Source organism: Amphiura filiformis, chromosome 14, assembly GCF_039555335.1.
Source record: "Amphiura filiformis chromosome 14, Afil_fr2py, whole genome shotgun sequence".
Taxonomy (NCBI): domain Eukaryota; kingdom Metazoa; phylum Echinodermata; class Ophiuroidea; order Amphilepidida; family Amphiuridae; genus Amphiura; species Amphiura filiformis.
The window spans coordinates 22282392-22301005 of record NC_092641.1 but is presented as its reverse complement, the minus strand read 5'-3'; the positions used below and the strand labels follow the sequence as shown (position 1 = coordinate 22301005).

Sequence of the window (18614 nt, the reverse complement as noted above, 5' to 3'; positions counted from 1 at the left end):
ATTTTTCAAGCTTTCACTCAAAAAACAAAACAAATCCTGACCGACCACCTCTATTTATGAAAAGTCCGTCCACCCGTAAAACAGGTTTCTTTCTCCTCCCCTTTAGTGTTTTAAAAAAATCTCGAAGTCAGAAATGATTTGATGGTACAGTTAACATTTTAAAGGTGATTACAAAACTATAAAAAAGTATTTATGTATACAATATATAAATATTGATACTAATAGTATTGATACTAATGTGTTTTCCCTTTCTTTGTATACATCTATGCATACATACAGTACACTGTATGTCATACAGTCCTTTGATCAAAATTACTGATCCAAGGCAATGCATATGTTCTACATTGTCATCAGATTGGAGGTGAAATTCACATTCATATTCAATCATTTCATTGAGTCCCACTAGCAATGAATACAACTACATGTATAAATAGCCACATTGTAACATTTCCATGATAAAAATAGATTTGTATTTCTTTCCCACAAAATGTTAGTTTTGAATGTACAGATATTTCCCCTTGAATAACAGCGTGGAGGTAAGATAGTTTTGAGCTGAACTGAGATAAAGCTAAAGGAAAAAGCATAAAATCTGGGCAATATGCTCCAAAATGGGCTTTAAAAAAAAAATAGATGAAATTGTGGAAGAAGTTGATAAAGTAATTTATCAATTGCAATTTACCATTCAAGATATGGCCATGTGAAAAAAAAGAAGAAATAAATCTATTTAGTGGTGAGCTTGTACCATGCACAATAATGCCCTTTATCATGACTCGGCATATTTTAACAATAGCAGATGGAAGCACATTGATTTTTTAAAATGAAAAATTGACTAAATTCAACAAATGGAAAACAATAGAATTACAGAATCAACTTTTGAAAATTCAATTTTGTCACTTTTGTCACTTTTGTGGTACAATGTAGGCCATTGATTGATAATATTAGCATACCAAGAAATATTTGGCAAACCTTTTGCTAATTTGTAAGTTTCGTTTAAATCACAGACCTTGGTCCTTTTCTATCGTCTGAAATCTAGCTTTCAATTCAGTGCAGGGGTGGCGTTAGAATGACCCCCTAAATTTAAAAAATATTAATTTTTCACCCTCTATATTGGGAATATGTGCAAGCTCGGGGTGAACTTCGACCCTCTACTTTTGGACCTTACTCCTACCCCTGATTACACTGCAAATTTCACCCCATGTATTTGGATTTTCTGCAAGCTCGGGGAGTGAAAAAACACGGAAAACAACCCCGACTTTCGGGCCTTAATGCTACCCCTGATTCAGTGTTGTTGTTTTCTTCAAAACTTTCATGAAAAATGTATATTTGTAAAGCCTATTGATAAATAGTTGCAAGTTGCAATATCAACAACTAAACAATTTATATGCGCTTTATGACTCAGCATATTTTAACAATAGCAAATGGAAGGGGATTGAATGAAATTAAACAATGAATTGATTTATATAAAATACAAAATTGATGAATTTGAACAAACGGAAAAGAACAATCAAATCTTTAAAATTTAATTTTGTGGTGTACAATGTAGGCCATTGATTGACAAAAATAGCACCAAACAAATATGTGGGAAACCTGTTGCTAAATTGTTTCTGTCCCTTTCTATTATTGTTTTATATAAAACTTTCATGAAAAATGTTATATGATGCTTTTCACAATTGAGTTGCAATTGCAACAGCAATACCAAATCAAATAATTTGAACAGGCAATAAGGTATGAGGGGAAAAAGAAGACATTTTATTAATGATGAGCCTGTTAACAACATACACACATGCTTAAACATGACGCAGCATATTTTAACAATGGCAAAAGGAAGGGCATGGCATTGAGTGGAATTCAGCACTGAATTGATTTTTTTCTAATAATACAAAATTGACTTAATCAGCAAACCCCAAGAATAGAACCAACTATTCAAAATTGAAATTTGAGGTACAAATTGACACAATTAGCATACAATGCATGTAGGCAAAGACATACATCTATTTCTTGTTTTTCAATTCACGGTATTTATGAAATTCACAAAATACTGTTAATAATTCATATTCATACCAAATTGTAACAATTATACAATATACCGAGGAGTACGAACATCTGGTGTTTGCTCAGTAACTAGATGCTTTATGATCATTTTCTGATCATATAAAAGCCAATAAAAATACTCAATTTTAATTTCTATATGCCTATTTCCTGGACAATGAGCATAATAATTATGCCTATTTATAAAACCAGCTGTGCATGCATATTGCATAAAGTACATAATATTTGCCTACAATCCTGACCAATACAGGCATGTTGTAATTAAATAAATATAAGTAATTTGTGATTTTTAATTAAAGCATTAATTAAGACCCACCCACTCATGAAATATGAGTTGATATTTGTCTCAGTCAGTTGAGTTGTAAAACTTGTAAAGGACTGAAAAAAAGAAAAACAAAATTCCAAACCTGAATTTTGAGGTAGATTTCTCGTTAAAATCGAAGTGTAATTGATGAATTTGGTATTTATTATTGAATACAATTCAAAAGTTTCCTTAGCAAAAAGATGGAATTGACCTTATTATTTTTGGCTAATCTGCCTATATTTTCACATCTTTACACTGCATTTATCAACTTTTCCCCAAAATGGGGTTCCAAGTTTTATTTTTTTAGGTTTGTGTAGTGTACACGCACAGCAATGTTATGAAATATATCAAGTTCCATACTTGATCCAGTGTAATTTGTAATGTGCAATGCAATTATTGCTTGGCCCTGGCAGTCTCCTAATGGTAAAGGCTAATTTCTCATCTCCATTATTGGTTTTAAGTCTACAAATCAATATTGATTTTTTCCCTGAGCAAATTTTGATGACCCTGTTTTCATACTACATTAGCCTTGTTCAGTATGGCTTAGAGTTAAGTTTGTGTTAGGCTAACACTAAGCTACCTCCGAGGTAGAGCGTTAGCGTTTGTCTGAACAAGTGTTGGGTTTATAAACACGATGATTAACACATAAGATTTGCCACTAAAAAATCTCTGTTGTAGCGCAGTAACATAAAGCGATTGCGGCAGCTAATACAGAGTGCTTAGAGTTTTAAAATACCATGAGTCCATGAGTGTTAAATGATGATCTTGCACTAGCTGTATTACGCTAGTTAACACCAGTGCTGTACGGTGCGACCAATTTAGGCGCATCGGCGACTAGATTTTTTCTGATGCGACTAAACCTTCAATCCTTGGCGCCAATGGCGACCAACTGTTGAAGCTTTTATTCGCCAGCAAATGCAAAAGCGATGTAAATAATGTAGTGTTCAATAGTACAGATGTAAGGCTATGAATATCATGACATCTCAATGGGGACTTTCTGGAAAACATATCTATAGGCCTACACTGTACATGCTGTGTATGGAGTATGTTGATTGAGTACAGCAGCTATGATTCATTCAACGCAACATGTGGCTGTGACAGGGAAACCCCCTTAAAATTGAACGTAGATATAAACATTGTGGCAGAATGACTTCGAGAAAAGTTGGAATACGATGCGTTGACGCCTCAGTTTATTTACTTGGGAGCAAAATTTGGGCGCCTAAATTTATAAAGTTAGGAGCCATTGGCTCCTCAATCAGTTTTTGCACCGTACAGCACTGGTTAACACAGAGGTAAGCTCCCATCTAAATAAGACTAATGTATGTAAGGTCTGCAAAATAATACCTAACCACAATACTGGCCAAACACAAAATTGAAAATGTATACTTGTACATGTAGTATGCCTTGCAGCCTTGTATTTTCTGGTATGTATACTTACTACATGGTTGCCAAATATGTTCAGCCACAATTGTGCGAAAAGTCACTGAAAAGTTGCCTATTTTTTCTCTTAAAATCATTGGTTTCTATGTCACAGGGAAAATTTTCTAAAAGTTACCCAATTGGGGTACCAAATTGCATTGGTATTTAAACTTATCCTTACTTTGACTACAGATGCATTGATCAGAATAAGAATCACCCCCCCCCCATTCTTCCGACACTAACAGTAGCACTAATTATACTTTCATATTGTAGCTGGACGTCGGGGGGGGGGGGGGAGGGAGGGGCTCCAGCTGGCAATCAGAATCTGGGATATCATCAGGTATCAAGCAAAATGTAGCTAGCCTGTTTTAATATTCACTTGTTTCCTGGTATGATCAAATAGACCAAAACTGAATCCCCAAACCTCAATGAAGTCCAACGCATGTTTACAAACAAAAAAAATAATAAAATAAAATAAAAATATTACTTTGTCATTGACAAAGCATAGAATTTAAAATTGCACTTCATAATAAACCAAAAAAATCTTTTAAGATGTAACTTGTAAGGTACGTATTAAACTTTTCAGGTATATATATATTTTGGAAGATCTTCTAAACAAATACTAGGATACTTGTGAATTTCCACATAATTATTTTAAAATCACAATGACTTGACATCTGATGATCTGACCCGTATCAAATGTGATAATAAAAGCAGTATTTCATGCCCAATAATTAAAGATCCATTCAGTGATCCCAGCGAAAGTGGAACAAAATTAAAATTGTTTATATTATATAATTTATAAATTGACTTAAGAAATGAAAAATTTGGCAAAAAACAAACAAACAAAGAAAACGGCAGTATTGATAAAGTCGAACTAGCCCTATTCAATTTACATAGCTCTTTTTTTATAAAAAAAAAGTAAAGAAATGACAGATTCGTGTAAAATGTCTTATGTCTTTAATACACAGCTTTTAGCTTAGCAGGGTATACAAATGTGCCAAAACCTTGAATTTTGATGATTTTTTATGATCCTCCCGATGAGCAAATCACTGAATGGGCCTTTAACATAAATGACTAACAGGCACTAGGATCCACAACATGCTCATCTATCAGGGCATAGTTCTTAAACCCCAATACATTTGTACATTCATCGGATGACCTTTGAAGATTTGGGTACAAAACTCATACTCTGCAACTTGAGGTCAAATTTTGCACTATGATTATGTAATTGAGGCTATTGGACTATGCCATTGGGATGAGGCTCTTGTGGTTCATAGTGAGGCCAAGAGAGCCTGCAAATATTACGATTTTGTGATGTCAAGTTCTTATTAGATCAAATAATATACATTCATATTTTCTTATATTGAGTATAAAATACATTGTAATTTAGTATCTTTGTACATAAAATACAGATAAAATAACTTGAATTCTGATTACAAAAGTAGATCACAATATGCAGCACATTATGTACCGTACCTATAAATATATAACTGTGGATCTAGCCCCGTTCCACAAACCGCGAAGCCTCTCGAATAGTGAAGCGAAGCGAGCACGAGCGTAGCCCGTTCCACAAACCGTGACGCCTCTCGAATAGTGAGCACCGAGAGTAGTCGCTACGCTTGGTGCTCGCTTCGATTCGCTATTCGAGAGGTGTCGCGGTTTGTGGAACGGGGCTAGTCCTACATATACTGCAAAGGTGATGTACATGCAGTGGCGTAGCTAGGGGTTGTGACGCCCGGGGCCAAGGATACATTAATGGTGCCCCCTGCCAAAACAACTTGCAGAAAGTTAATTTTGGATAATGAAATTGAATTTGGGTCTTAAATTTTGACTTTCATCGCTTGGAGGGGGTGCAGAATTGATGCTGAATTGGTCAATTTGGTGCCCCCTCTAAGGTTGCGCCAGCCGCCCAGGGCAAGTGTCTCCCCGCCTCCTCGCTATGCCACTGTTTGCGTGCAGCATGAATATTCACCGTTACAATTTTAACATACTATGAAATACAATATAATATACATCAGATTACAATTTTACTTGCTTGGTATAGTCATACATGTAGTTTGGACCATGCTCCCTGTCACCCAAGTAGCACCATTTTTAAAGTGTTTTTTGAAACTGGCATATCGTCCTCCGACTCCGTCTCGCTACTGCTGCTGGAGCTGGACGCATATGGCGAGGTACAGTTTGGCGAGCAGAGGTATTGCATCAGCGGTAGGCGGTATTTGCCGCAGAAGTCAACAAATTTGACGTGTTCAATGTGGGATTCAAAGTAGACACCTGTGTGAAATGATAAAAAATAAAAGATTTAAAATTAATTATGGTAGGCCTTGGTATCTTACGGAATTCAAATTTTAGAATAGAAACACTTAAGAATAGAAACACTTAGAATAGAAACACTTGCAGATTACAATTATAACAATATACAACATGAGTCTACTGCTTTTCTAATGGATGGCTTGAGAACCCAATAAGTTTGCTGGAAGTGCTGTAATCGGGCTTGGTTTCTATTGGTCATAACAATAGATCACGTTTAAACAGCCGTTTTGCGATGATCAATCTATTTTGAGTATTTTCTATACTTTTTTAACATGGACTGTATTGCAGATCATTATGGATACTTCAGGTTTTTGGAAATGTGTATGCCCAAAATCACACCAAAAATAAAAGAGGAAAATTACTGAAATAGCTGAAAAACAGCATAAAATCAGGGTAAAACACCAAATATGGACTGAAAATAAAAGAAAACCCATAAATTTTGGCAATAAAAATAGCTGTAATCAGCTAAAAGCTGAACTCTCACCCCACACCCCTGCAAAATGGGCAAATTACTGCATTTTTTTGTGCATTCTCCCTATGCATTATAGTACCATACCAATTTGTTTTGTGCATACCTGCATTGTAAAATTTATAATCATACAGCTTGAAGTGTATGTTGTCCAGTATACATGTATTGTACATGTAATTACCGAGTATAGTCCCACCCGTTTTTTAGGTGAACATTTTTCACAATTTTTTTTTTTTTTTTTTGGTTTTGGAGTGTCCCTGGACCTAGACCTAGATGCTAGGATCATTCATGGTTGCCCTAAAAAAATAAAAAAAATAAAGACAAATTCAAGATGTTTTGTATTTTTTATATGAAAATTGATAAGGCCAAATAAAAAAATAAACATGTTTCACGCCCCTCCCACTTCCTTTTTTGAGGTTTCTTCAATTTTATTTTTATTTTTTGAAATTCAGTTATAACTTTTCAAAAAATATGTCTAGGAAATAGAGATGCTTTCTATAGCCTTGCTAATATACAATAAACACTTTTATAAGGTTTTGTGATAGTTAGAGGGGGCCTATCTATCAGAACAAGATATAAAAAGATGCCTCCTCCTTCTTCCAGGCATTATTGTATGTACGCTAAAACAGCTCGAATTATGGGTATTCACACTGATTTTGCGATAAAAAATAAAAAGCCCCCTCTTCCTCCTTTTTTTCAAAAACCCGGACGTGTTCACATGTTTTTTTATTTTACTTAGCCTAATTTGTATTCATGTCATACTCTAAATTAATGATTTCAAAATGCAATTTTTTTTAGGTCAACCATGAATGATCCTTTTTTTTTTTTTACAATTTATGGAATTTTTTGAAAAAATGGGGGGTGGGACTATACTCGAACGTGGGATTATACTCGGACGAATATGGTACTCAATTAGTGTCAGGGAGGGCCTGTCACAAAGCATTAGACTGGTGCAGTGATATTAAGACTAGGCTTGTACATTGAAAAGATGATTAATTGTGTACATGTACATCAATGTTGTGCTTTGTCTAAAGGTCTTTTGAAAATTTCATTTGCCACAACAATGGGCATTTGGCATTGTGAAGGCCTATTGAAAATATGATATTTTTTTCCAAAGTCAGTAGCGTGGGAGATTTCATTTTGACATTGGGGGGATGGGGTTGTAAAAAAATATCTTGAAATAGTGAATCCATGCAGCACCTTTTGGCGACAGAATATGGTACAAATGTGTGCATTTGAACTTGTGTGCAAATTTTTTGCCATATAGCTAAAATGGTGAAATATATGGTGCAAAAGTGGAACAAATTTGTGTGAAGAGCACAACAATTAGCACTTTTGGGGCTAAAATGACGAAATAGCAGGTTAATTTGGTCAGAAACCCACATACAGGCATCAAAATGGAGGGATGATTTATAGAACAGTATCATTTTGAGTTCAACAGGATGCGTTCATCATGATTTTAAATAATAACATATTTTCATCAAAATTCGACTATAATGGCATAGTCTATGGTATGGTCTGCTATATCTGTCTATGAATGAACCATTGTTACCCTGCATGTATTTGCAATTCATCCCAGGCCATAATAATTTCAGTGACAAACAATCAGTCCCATATCATTCTGTACCAATACACAACCTAGCCTGACATTGACCCAGCAACCAGGCACGCTTCCAGCTCGTGTAAACTACTGAATGGTTGTGATCTAGATTCATAAGGATGATAAAATGTCACCGATTTATCTTCATAGTATTAAAATTTGACCAGTTTGGACTGGTATACCGTTGTCAGGAGCCAAAATCATGATCATGGGTTCAGGAATAATTTAACCAAAATTGAGGTTTTGCCACTTTAAAAAGGCAGAACTAATATTTCAAACATTGCTTGTTTTGAAATTTAAATTTAGGGAACAATTGTATGGCATAGCAACAGAAACTGGCAATGCAAACACTGGTTCTACTACATGTATACATTATAATCATGCTTAACCAGGGTGACTAGCGCATGCATGCATACACAGACAAGTCAGCTAATTAGCAGAGCAGGTCATGCAGACCTTTGGGGCTTTGTATTGTAATAGCGTCTTTTCTGGAGTGTTATTAACATTTCAACTTTTCACTTCAGGTCTCTTTTACCTTTTACTATTTTATCAGATTTTATATGAAGTTTTTGTCAGCTTGAAATTACATACAAGTCAGTAGTCTGACGAGCAGGACCTGATTTTTTAGCCACAGACCATACATGTACCTTGCAGATCATCAATTGCTAAAAGATGAACCGCTGAAATTCCACACGTTAGCTACTTAAACCCAATAAAAATAAGCTTATTTTCCTTGGGTTTCGAGGCTGGTGGACTTTTTCAGCTGCACACCCCCCCAAATTTGCATTATACATGTAGTAAAAAAGACCCCAAAACCCTAATTTTCAAGTGTAGCAAGCAAAAAAAAATGTTTTTTAAGCTTTTTATGGGGTCAAAAAAGGTCCACATTTTCCTTTAAGATTAATTTTTCCTGGGGAAAAAAGTCCACTTTTGCACACCCTAAAATAATCCTACATGTACATGTACATTTGAGCCTGGTCATCTACACTCTACAGCAGTGGATGCACCTGGTGTAGTGGAACAAAATGCTCCTCATTCTACATTTTTTGTAGATAACCTGAACCTGCTACACAAATTCCACCTTGTACATGTACATGTATAGCAATTTTTTACAATGTAAAAATACATACGTATCCCACATCATGATGCCATACAATCATGCAATGTACATTTAATTCTACAATCATCACGAGTCATGATATACGCGCACAGAATCGCTGGCCAGGCCAGCGAAACCCCCAGCCCCCATGGCTATCGGACAATGATCTTGTGCATAACAGCACTGGTACACAAGGGGTTCCAGGTCCAATTCCCAGGTGTACAATTCCCAGGGGTAGGGGAGATTGGGGTTAGTTGGAACGCGGGGTAAGTTGAAACATTGTATTTTTTTCTGACACAAAAAATTAATTTGGTAAAATACTGGCACCTAGTAATAGGTATATAGTAAGGGTCATCCACCAAATTAGCAACAGCACTGATGCCCCACCAGTGTTGGCTTGGGAAAGGAATATCTGTTTTTTGACTTACTGACTAATTTTTATACCCCTCAGAAAAGATGCGTTATCTCCATGTTGTTTGAAGATTCGGGGGATTATTTTTTGAGTATCATAAGCACTAGTAGTAAGTCCCAGAATAATGTTAAATAAAAGTTTTATTGTATTTCTTATTTTGTGTAATGAACTTTGAAATGTAAAAATAGGCATCGGGGTTAGTTGAAACTTTTGAGGTGGGGTTAGTTGACACATGAAAATCGCATAGAAAAATATGGTTAAAATTTGACTTTTTAAAATTTGTAACATGTTTACCATTTCTTCAATATTGCTTTAATATGGTTAAAAAGCAATAATACAAGCAAAAAGTGCACACAGAAAGTACATTTTATAATATTTTAGGCTTCTCATGTTTTGGTCCATGGTGACACTCGTCACCTTGTGTCCAAAGTATTGACCCGCACTCCCACATATTTATTTATTCATTTTTTCACACTGATTGTATGTTAAAGGGTGCCTTCAAGGGAAGTATCAACACAATAATAATTATTTTGAAATTTTTACAAGCCGTGTTTCAACTAACCCCACCCTATTTTTCAACTTACCCCAGGGGTGGGGTTAGTTGAAACACTTTTTTTCAAATTTTCAAATTGGATTATATGAATAATCATAAGCAGGTCTAATAAAGTTTAAGGCTGTATTTGTAGCATGTATGTATATGTTTATACTGATATGGTTAGTGTTTCTTGAAAGTAATCGGTTTGCGTTAAAAAGACGATTTTGTGAAAAATGTTTCAACTAACCCATCGTCTCTCCTTTTTCTTTCCTTCTTTGCCTTCCGATAACAAAAAAAATAAAAAAAATTTGGCAGTGTTAGGGTTAAAGAAATTTCCCACTTTCAATCCTGTAAGTTTTTGGGGAATGAAATAAGGAATCCCATCATAACTGAAACAGTCAAATTCACCGCTGAGTGCAATATTCGTTGATACATTTCTTAATGCGCTTTTTGTGTGTGGGGGTGTGTGTGTGTGAAATTGACAACTTTGTGAATGACTTATCTTGCATACACTTTAAGCTTACAAGTATTAAAATTTAAAAAAAAGAAAAAAGTAACAAATGGCACCAGGGCCGTAACAAGGTTGAAAAATATGGGACAGCCATCAGAAAATGTAAGGCAGCAATAGCCTCCCCTGAATAGCACTCATCCCCTGGCGAAATGTACTCTTGAAACATAAGTCGCACTTGAATGGATGATGCAACGCATTCTCAACTCATAGTACATTGTACCTAGGCATCTTACATCATTGCTCTGTGTGGCCTGAAACCAGAGCTGAACATTATGTTTGACTACTGTTCATTATTGATCTATATCTGGGACTAGGCAAATGTTTTCCTCTAGGCCTACAATTATAGACTGGTGTTAGAAATTTGTAGTGTTGGCCGATACCGATCTGTGAATCGGAGATCGGTGCCGATATGGACTGCATCGGCCTTGAATCTGAATCGGCAGATGAGCTATCAGCTGCCGATCTAGCTTACCGATCTCTGAACTTGACAGTAATAAAAGTACACAACAATTCTTTAAGCTTACCATTACTTTCTTATGTAACATTACTACTATTTAATGCCAATATATTTCCAAAAAACGTTGTTACCACCGCAAGAATCATGTCGTTTCATACTGTATTTTATGTATGTATTCAGTACTATTCACCCTTTGATACATGTAGACCGAATTAAAATGTAAACAAACAATCAAGGTCAAATTTATTCAACAGTGAAAGCATGCAGCGATGATGTAATGACGTGTGAGGAGATGGCCAAATTGTAAGGAACAACGTTCACCACATTTTTGACAAATTTAACCAAGTTTGCTCTTTAGGCGACAATAAAAACGACAACAAAATTGTTCTACAGGCCCGACCAATACAGATCTTGCATTTTGGGGATTTAATTTTTTTTAGCTGTAGGCCTATGAATGCCAAAGCCGGGAGTGTCCAGGAGACTGCTTTTAGGTCATATTTTTTTTTTTTATTTAAGAAAATTACCTCTGTACAAAACTACAATGGACAAGTATTGATCAGGTTTTTCAAGCTTTTGGTGAATTTTAGGGTCATTGTGCCCCTTCCAGAAAAAATATCCCTGCCCCTTCTGTCTGTCGGGCTCGTACAACAGGTTTTTTTTTTGCCGCCTTATTCTATCTTTAAAACAAATCTCACCATTGCAGTTTGGATTTAGACACCTATGCGCTGAATTCAGGTAGCTGATCAAATTCCTTGGAAGATCTTCCTCTGTGTACGTGATATTGCGATTCTTCACAACTCTTGCCGACATCTCCAGCAGACTCGGAGGTTGCCACGTCAGGTCGCGTACAAAACGCACCACCAACGGGTTTCCCCGTAGACTCAGCTCGCAGAGTTCCCCAAATGAGATGATTTCCGGTGGAAGCGTTCTTAATTGGTTGTTGTGAAGACTGAGTGATTTGAGTCTTTTTAGTTTGGTGAGTTCTGGTGGGAGAGTTTCGATACGATTGTCGCACAATACTAGGGATACAAGACTTTGAAGGTCGCCTAATTCGGCAGGGATGCTCGAGAGTTGGTTGCCTCCAAAATACAGGTGTTCGAGTCTGAAGAGGAAAACAAACAAACAAATATTCATAACATTGCATTGCTGAGCTGAAATATTGATTTATAAAACCCAGCTGTGAACACTTACTGGTACTGTAATGGATTCAAAACGTGATCATAATAAATTATACAATCATTTTCATTTTCAAATTTTATTTTAAAACTGATTTGGTCAATGAACTGCGTTTTACTAACTGCATGCAATGGTCTACAATTCTTGTCGGTCGGCATGACGTCCTCGCGATCTTCCCTTTTGTTGCTTTTGCCAAAATATGGCTGCTCCATCTCGCCCCCCTTGAACATGAAGCGGACACTTACCGAAGTTATCGTTGACATTCAATGGGGGAAATCACAAAACAGCATAAAATAAATATACCCGGTACTAGTATCTCTTGATGACACAATTCCAAAAGTTCAATTTTTTATCGGGAAAATCAACTTCCAATAATTACCAAAAAACAGACAAATTTGTATTTTCTAAAATTGACTGGAACTGACACTTCTGAAAGGCCCTGGTACAAACCAAGGGATTTCGCGAGGGCGTCCCCAAGGGTGGACTGGGCACTCGACTTTGGAAGTGACGGGACATGTGCAGACAGCATTTCAAAACTATGTAGACACTGAAAAAGGGGTCTTTCAGTGAGATGGCCCACCAAAAAAAAAAAGGGGGGGGGGCTTTCCATGAGACTGGTGAAAATCTTACCAAGAAAAGGGGCTCATTCAGTGAGACTGGGAGAAAATGTAAAAGTTGATACAAAATTTTGAAAAATTTGAAAAATAATGAAAAAATAGGGTCACTTAGTGAGAGATCAGAAATTTCCCCAAATTTTTTGGTGAAAGGAAACAAAAACAGGAGTCATTGAGTGAGAGGGAGTACACAGTGGTCGCAGTATGTCGATACCCTTGAAGTACTATAGGAATGTACTTGACACAGGTAGAAGAAGAAGAGGACTTCAGTAAAACAAAAAAGGGGGTCATTGGGTGAGAGGGAGCTGAAAAATGGGGGTCAATCCCCATCAAACATTTTTAGTGAGGGGGTGTTCCCTTTCACAGACATGAGAAATGGGTAAGTGCACTGGATGGAAGTAGCGTAGCCAGTGGGGGGCAGAGGGCAGAAAATGAAAGAAAAAGTGCCCCTCTGACAAAAATTGCAAACTATGTGCGCAAAGCCCTTTTCATCCCTGGAGATCATGGGTGAAAATAGGAATACATAATACACTGTACATGTAAAGCCTATATTTGGAAGCTCAAAGACATGTAAATAAACAACTGCAATTTTTTCTACGGTAGGCCTACCCCTGAAATTTTATTTGAAGTGAGCTAGTACTGATTTCTTTGCATTTTAAATTTTAAGCCAACTTTGGAAGGCTTTTTCTCAGCAATCACTCCATTTTACAATTTACAAACTAAAAGTTTCGGACCCAAATGCATTTTTTTAAATGTGAATGGGAAATAACAGAAAAAATTAACATCCACCTTGGTTTGGATTTAGAGGTTAGAGCAGCTTTCGTTCTGTTCTGTTTGTTGCTCTTTTTTGGACTTTGGACTGGACAGGCCTCCAATACTAGATGTCTTGATTTGGAAAAATCATCTTTTACCCGGTTGGATGGGGAATTAGGTTCGGCAGAGCAACATTAACCAAAAACACCTCTTTTGCAATATTTAAAACCTTTTGTGCATTGGACGGAACAAAATCATGTGCAAACCTCAATGGAGTTCTTCCAAAAATAAGCCATAAGATAAGCGAAAGAACTTCTAAGAATCCGGTTTGCTGGCCCTGCATCAAAATGCTTCGTTGGAAACCCAAGCATAGGAGGCGGAAAAATGGAAGACAGGTCAGCTGCTCTGACTGAGACACTCTGAAAGATGACACTGAACTGGAGGCAGCAGACTTCAGGACAGCAATGGAGGACAGAAAGTTGTGGAAAGTCATCACAGTTTGAGGACACCACTCAAATTAAAGCATGCAAGTAAGTTCTAGGCAAACCTAATTTGATGAAATTCAATCACTGAATGTCTCGTTCATTTTACCCTACCGATAACTGCAAAAATCATATGAAAAAAAACAAGTGCTGTAAGCATGCATCCCATGTGATGTGCATGATTTAATAAGTCATTAAAAATATGCAGTTTCTTTGACCGGGCCAGCGAAACACCTGGCTACCAGTCGGTTACTTAAGAACTAGCTCTTCAAATTTACACACTACTACATGTATTATGCATTGGGAGTATGTATGCACATCAATGCATTTATCAGCAACATTGTAAATTTAATGTTTTGCAATTGATGCATGTTTTATATTCTGTTGAAGTTCTAATTTGGAAGATAGTTGTTGGGATTTTCCAATGGGAATGGACTCTACTATCCTAGGCTAGCCCGGGCAAATGTGAACTATCAAGCAAATTTACTTCTGAGTAACCAGTCTGGTCGGTGATCGTGTGCTTGGCATGCAAGGGGTCTGCAGCTCAAATTCCGAGGGTGCCAACTTCTTTTTCCATCTTCTCACTTCATTCCTCCTTTCCTTTCTGATATGGGGACTGGGGAGGGTCAGAAAATTTTGATGACCAAAATGTAGGGAGTCACAAGATGACCACAGATAGTGTGTTAATTTTATTCAAAAAGACTGATTCTGCCGAAGAAAATGACAGCCCCCCTTACATGGCCAATTCCACCGTTACGGACGTTACAGATATGCAACTAGCAACTTTTAAGTGAATAGCACACATGTTTGCTGTTAGGATAACACTTTATTTCTTAATATGCTATTAGTATACACCCTAATGTTCAATATAATGAAGCAATTTTGTTTTGGCTTTCTTAGTTAATTAGCTACAGAAATTAGAAACGAGCGTTACGGACGTTTTTCATAATGAAAAAAAACTGTCAAGGTGCTTCCTCGGATTTTTTTCTTTACTATCTTGAAGTAGGTCTGACATCAATCTATGGAGGCATGATTAGCAAATTTGAAATAAATGCTCCTGTTTTGAGCAATAATGTTCCGAAATTTTGTTACGGACGTTACAAAAGGCACTTTTGGCATGGAATTGGCCACATGGTAAAAGAAGACCACAACTTCCACAAGAACATCAGTTTTATGTGCATTGTGCAAAGACTGTTTTGGGAGACTTTGACAACTATAATACTGCCAGATGCCATTACCAGGGTCAGAATTTTGTTTCACAGTGCGAGAATCAACACTGATTCACGCAAATCTGGGAATACGAGAATCTTTGCGAGAATCGATTCACGGATTCTCATCGAAATTCTGACCCTGCATTACCACTTTGGTTTCAAGTCGTAGACGTAGACTTGTAGTACACTACAACATCACGGACTGGAGAAACTCATGAACTTTGTACTGCAGTGTCATCTCGACATAAATCTAGTCGGCTGTCGCCTGCTTCGCAGCAAATGAAATAAATGAATTATGAATGAAATGCATCATCAAATGAAGATTTGATTAATGAGGAGTTGAGTACCTTCAAGGACAAGTATTTTAGCATGGGAAATGTCTCTGTGCAAGAAAAGTGGGACAATCTTGAAAGTGAAATAAAGACAGTCATGAATAAGCATATTCCTCAAAAGACAGCTGCTAAACCAAACAGTTTGCCATGGTTTAAGAGATCACACCACAGACTCAGGCGCAGGAAGCAGAGGGCTTTTAACAAGGCGAAAAAAGTCGCAAAGTAGTGATGATTGGAAAATTTTTTTGTCTTGCCAGAAAGAACTTAAGAAATCTCTCAATGAATCCGAGCGAGAGTTTGTTGCAAATAATCTTACCACTGCAATGAAAGAGAACACCAAGCAGTTTTGGTCATACATGAAAAGACTGGGTAAAAGTGAAAGCGGTGTCGCAGATCTCAAAGTTAACAATAATATCATTAGCGATGGGAAGGAAAAAGCAGAGGCTTTGAACGCACAATTTGCTAGTGTCTTTACAAGGGAAGACAAGGAAGCGATTCCTACACTTGGCAGTAGCAGTATTCAAGACATTCCAGATTTAATTATCCATGAAAAGGGGGTTTTAAAGCAACTCCAAGAACTGTCTCCGAATAAAGCAGCAGGACCTGATGAGATACCTCCATGGTTTCTCAAAATGTTTGCTGAGAAACTTGCGCCGATATTTACAGACTTGTTCCAAGCTTCTGTTGATCAAGGGACTCTCCCACCTCAATGGAGGGAGGCAAACATTTGTGGGATCTTTAAAAAGGGGGACAAAGCCGTGCCTGAAAATTATAGACCCGTTTCGTTAACAAGCGTCAGCTGCAAGATTCTGGAGCACATTATACATTCACATGTTATGGATCACTTGGAGCAGCATAATATTTTGGTTGATTCACAACATGGCTTCAGATCTAAGCGCTCCACTGAAACTAACTCATTTTAACTGTTGATGATATTGCAAGAGCTTTGGAACAAGGGGACTCAGTGCACATGGCAGTTCTAGACTTCTCCAAAGCCTTTGATAAGGTTCCTCATGAACGCCTTCTGAATAAGCTTCATCATTACGGGATTAGAAACAACCTTCATCAATGGATCAGAAGTTTCCTATCAAATAGGACCCAGAGAGTTGCATGTGAGGGCAATTTTTCATCACCCAAAGAGGTCCTTTCTGGAGTACCACAGGGGACGGTGTTGGGGCCGTTGTTGTTTTTAACCTATATAAACGACCTCCCGGACATGTTGAGCAACCAAGTAAGACTCTTCATGAGACGACTGCCTGGTGTACTCTGACGGTGTCAAATGAAAGGGACATGGACTCTCTACAAGCTGATCTAAAATCTCTTGAAACATGGCAGGAGACCTGGAAGATGAGCTTTAACCCTTCCAAATGCACGGTCATGGAAATTTCTTTGAAGAGAAACCCTCCACACAGAGACTATATTTTCTGCGGGCAAGTTTTACAGCAGCCAAACTCAAATCCTTACTTAGGGGTGCAGCTGGATAATAAGCTGAACTGGGGAGAACATGTTACAAACACAGTTAACAAAGCAAACCGGACTCTGGGTTTCCTGAGGAGAAACTTGTGGTTTTGTCCAGGGAAGTGAAGTCTACTGCATATCTAACGTTAGTGCGTCCAGTCTTAGAGTATGCTGCGTGTGCATGGGACCCATACAGGGCGGGACTCATAAAGAAGATTGAAAGTGTGCAGAGAAAAGCTGCAAGATTTTGCACAGGGGATTACCAAAGAGAAAGTAGTGTCACTCAAATGCTGGAAGATCTCGGATGGGACACTCTAGCTGTCAGAAGGAGAGAAATCGTTTAGCTATGTTTTACAAAATCCAAAATGAGTTGGTAGGAATCAACAAAGAAGCCTATATTCAAACTTCTTCTGCTGCGGGTTTGAGAAGAAACCACCACCTACATGTTGAAATTCCATTCATCAAGAAGGACGTCTATAACAACTCATTTTTCCCAAGAACTGGAAGGGCATGGAATTCCCTCACTCAAACCACTATATCAGCCCCATCTTTAGATATATTCAAGAAAAACCTCTAGCTTGCAGGTCACCAAATAGTTAGCGATTTGCGGTTTTCGCCCTGCTGACTACAACTTCAGAAGGTTCAGAAGGTACTACATTCATGACATTTACTACTTGACTAGCTTACCTTTCTAGTTCTCGAATTTGATTTGGAAGAACCCTTATCCTGTTCCCTCCTATATGAAGACACGTTATAGATTTGATTTCACAGAATTGCATTGGGAAATCTATGAACAGGTTTCCACTAAAGTTTACAGTCTCCAAAGCAGGGCATCGTCCAAAATCTTTTGGCAATGAGGCACAATTTAACCGATTGTTTTTGCATACTAACGTTCTGAGGTTTTTCAAATGTACAATTTCATCTGGAACTCTATAAACTCGGTTATTACTTATGTCCAATTCTATAAGCCGTTGGTAGTTGATGATTGTTGATGGTATAATTTGGATGGAGTTTCGGCTGACATCAAGCATGACAAGATCTTCCTGTATCTCCGTGAGATGATCTTCCGGGAATTTGTCGAGTCGTTTTCGGGAGAGATGAACTTTCACTTTATCGCCTCCCATTTTAATACGGTATTTAATCATTACCCCTGCCAGTGATTAGAAGAAAGCACACACTTTCAGTAGCACCATTTCACAATAACTTCAGTCGTTATGCTTCCCTGTTGACAACAAATGCCAAATGATACAGCACCTTTTCTCACACAACTCACCACCCTTGTTTTCATGATGTAATCACAGCCGTCGATCAGCTGGCTAACGCGTAAACTCGCTTCAGTAAATAATGAACGCTAAAGAAAATGTGACGTTCGGATATGAGAATAGCGCACACTGGCCGACTGTTCTTTAAATGGACT

At 37.4% G+C, this 18614-nt stretch overlaps 1 protein-coding gene across 1 annotated transcript; it reads right to left on the bottom strand.

The window, feature by feature from the left end:
• Positions 1-5569: 5569 nt before the first annotated feature.
• On the bottom strand, positions 5570-18478 carry LOC140169838 (uncharacterized). Its single transcript, XM_072193148.1, has 3 exons — positions 17885-18478; positions 11867-12273; positions 5570-6049 (listed from the first exon to the last, which is right to left on the bottom strand). Exons 1-3 carry the CDS (start codon positions 18340-18342, stop codon positions 5850-5852), a joined length of 1065 nt encoding a protein of 354 aa, XP_072049249.1. The 5' UTR covers positions 18343-18478; the 3' UTR covers positions 5570-5849.
• Between the last annotated feature and the right edge of the window lie 136 nt (positions 18479-18614).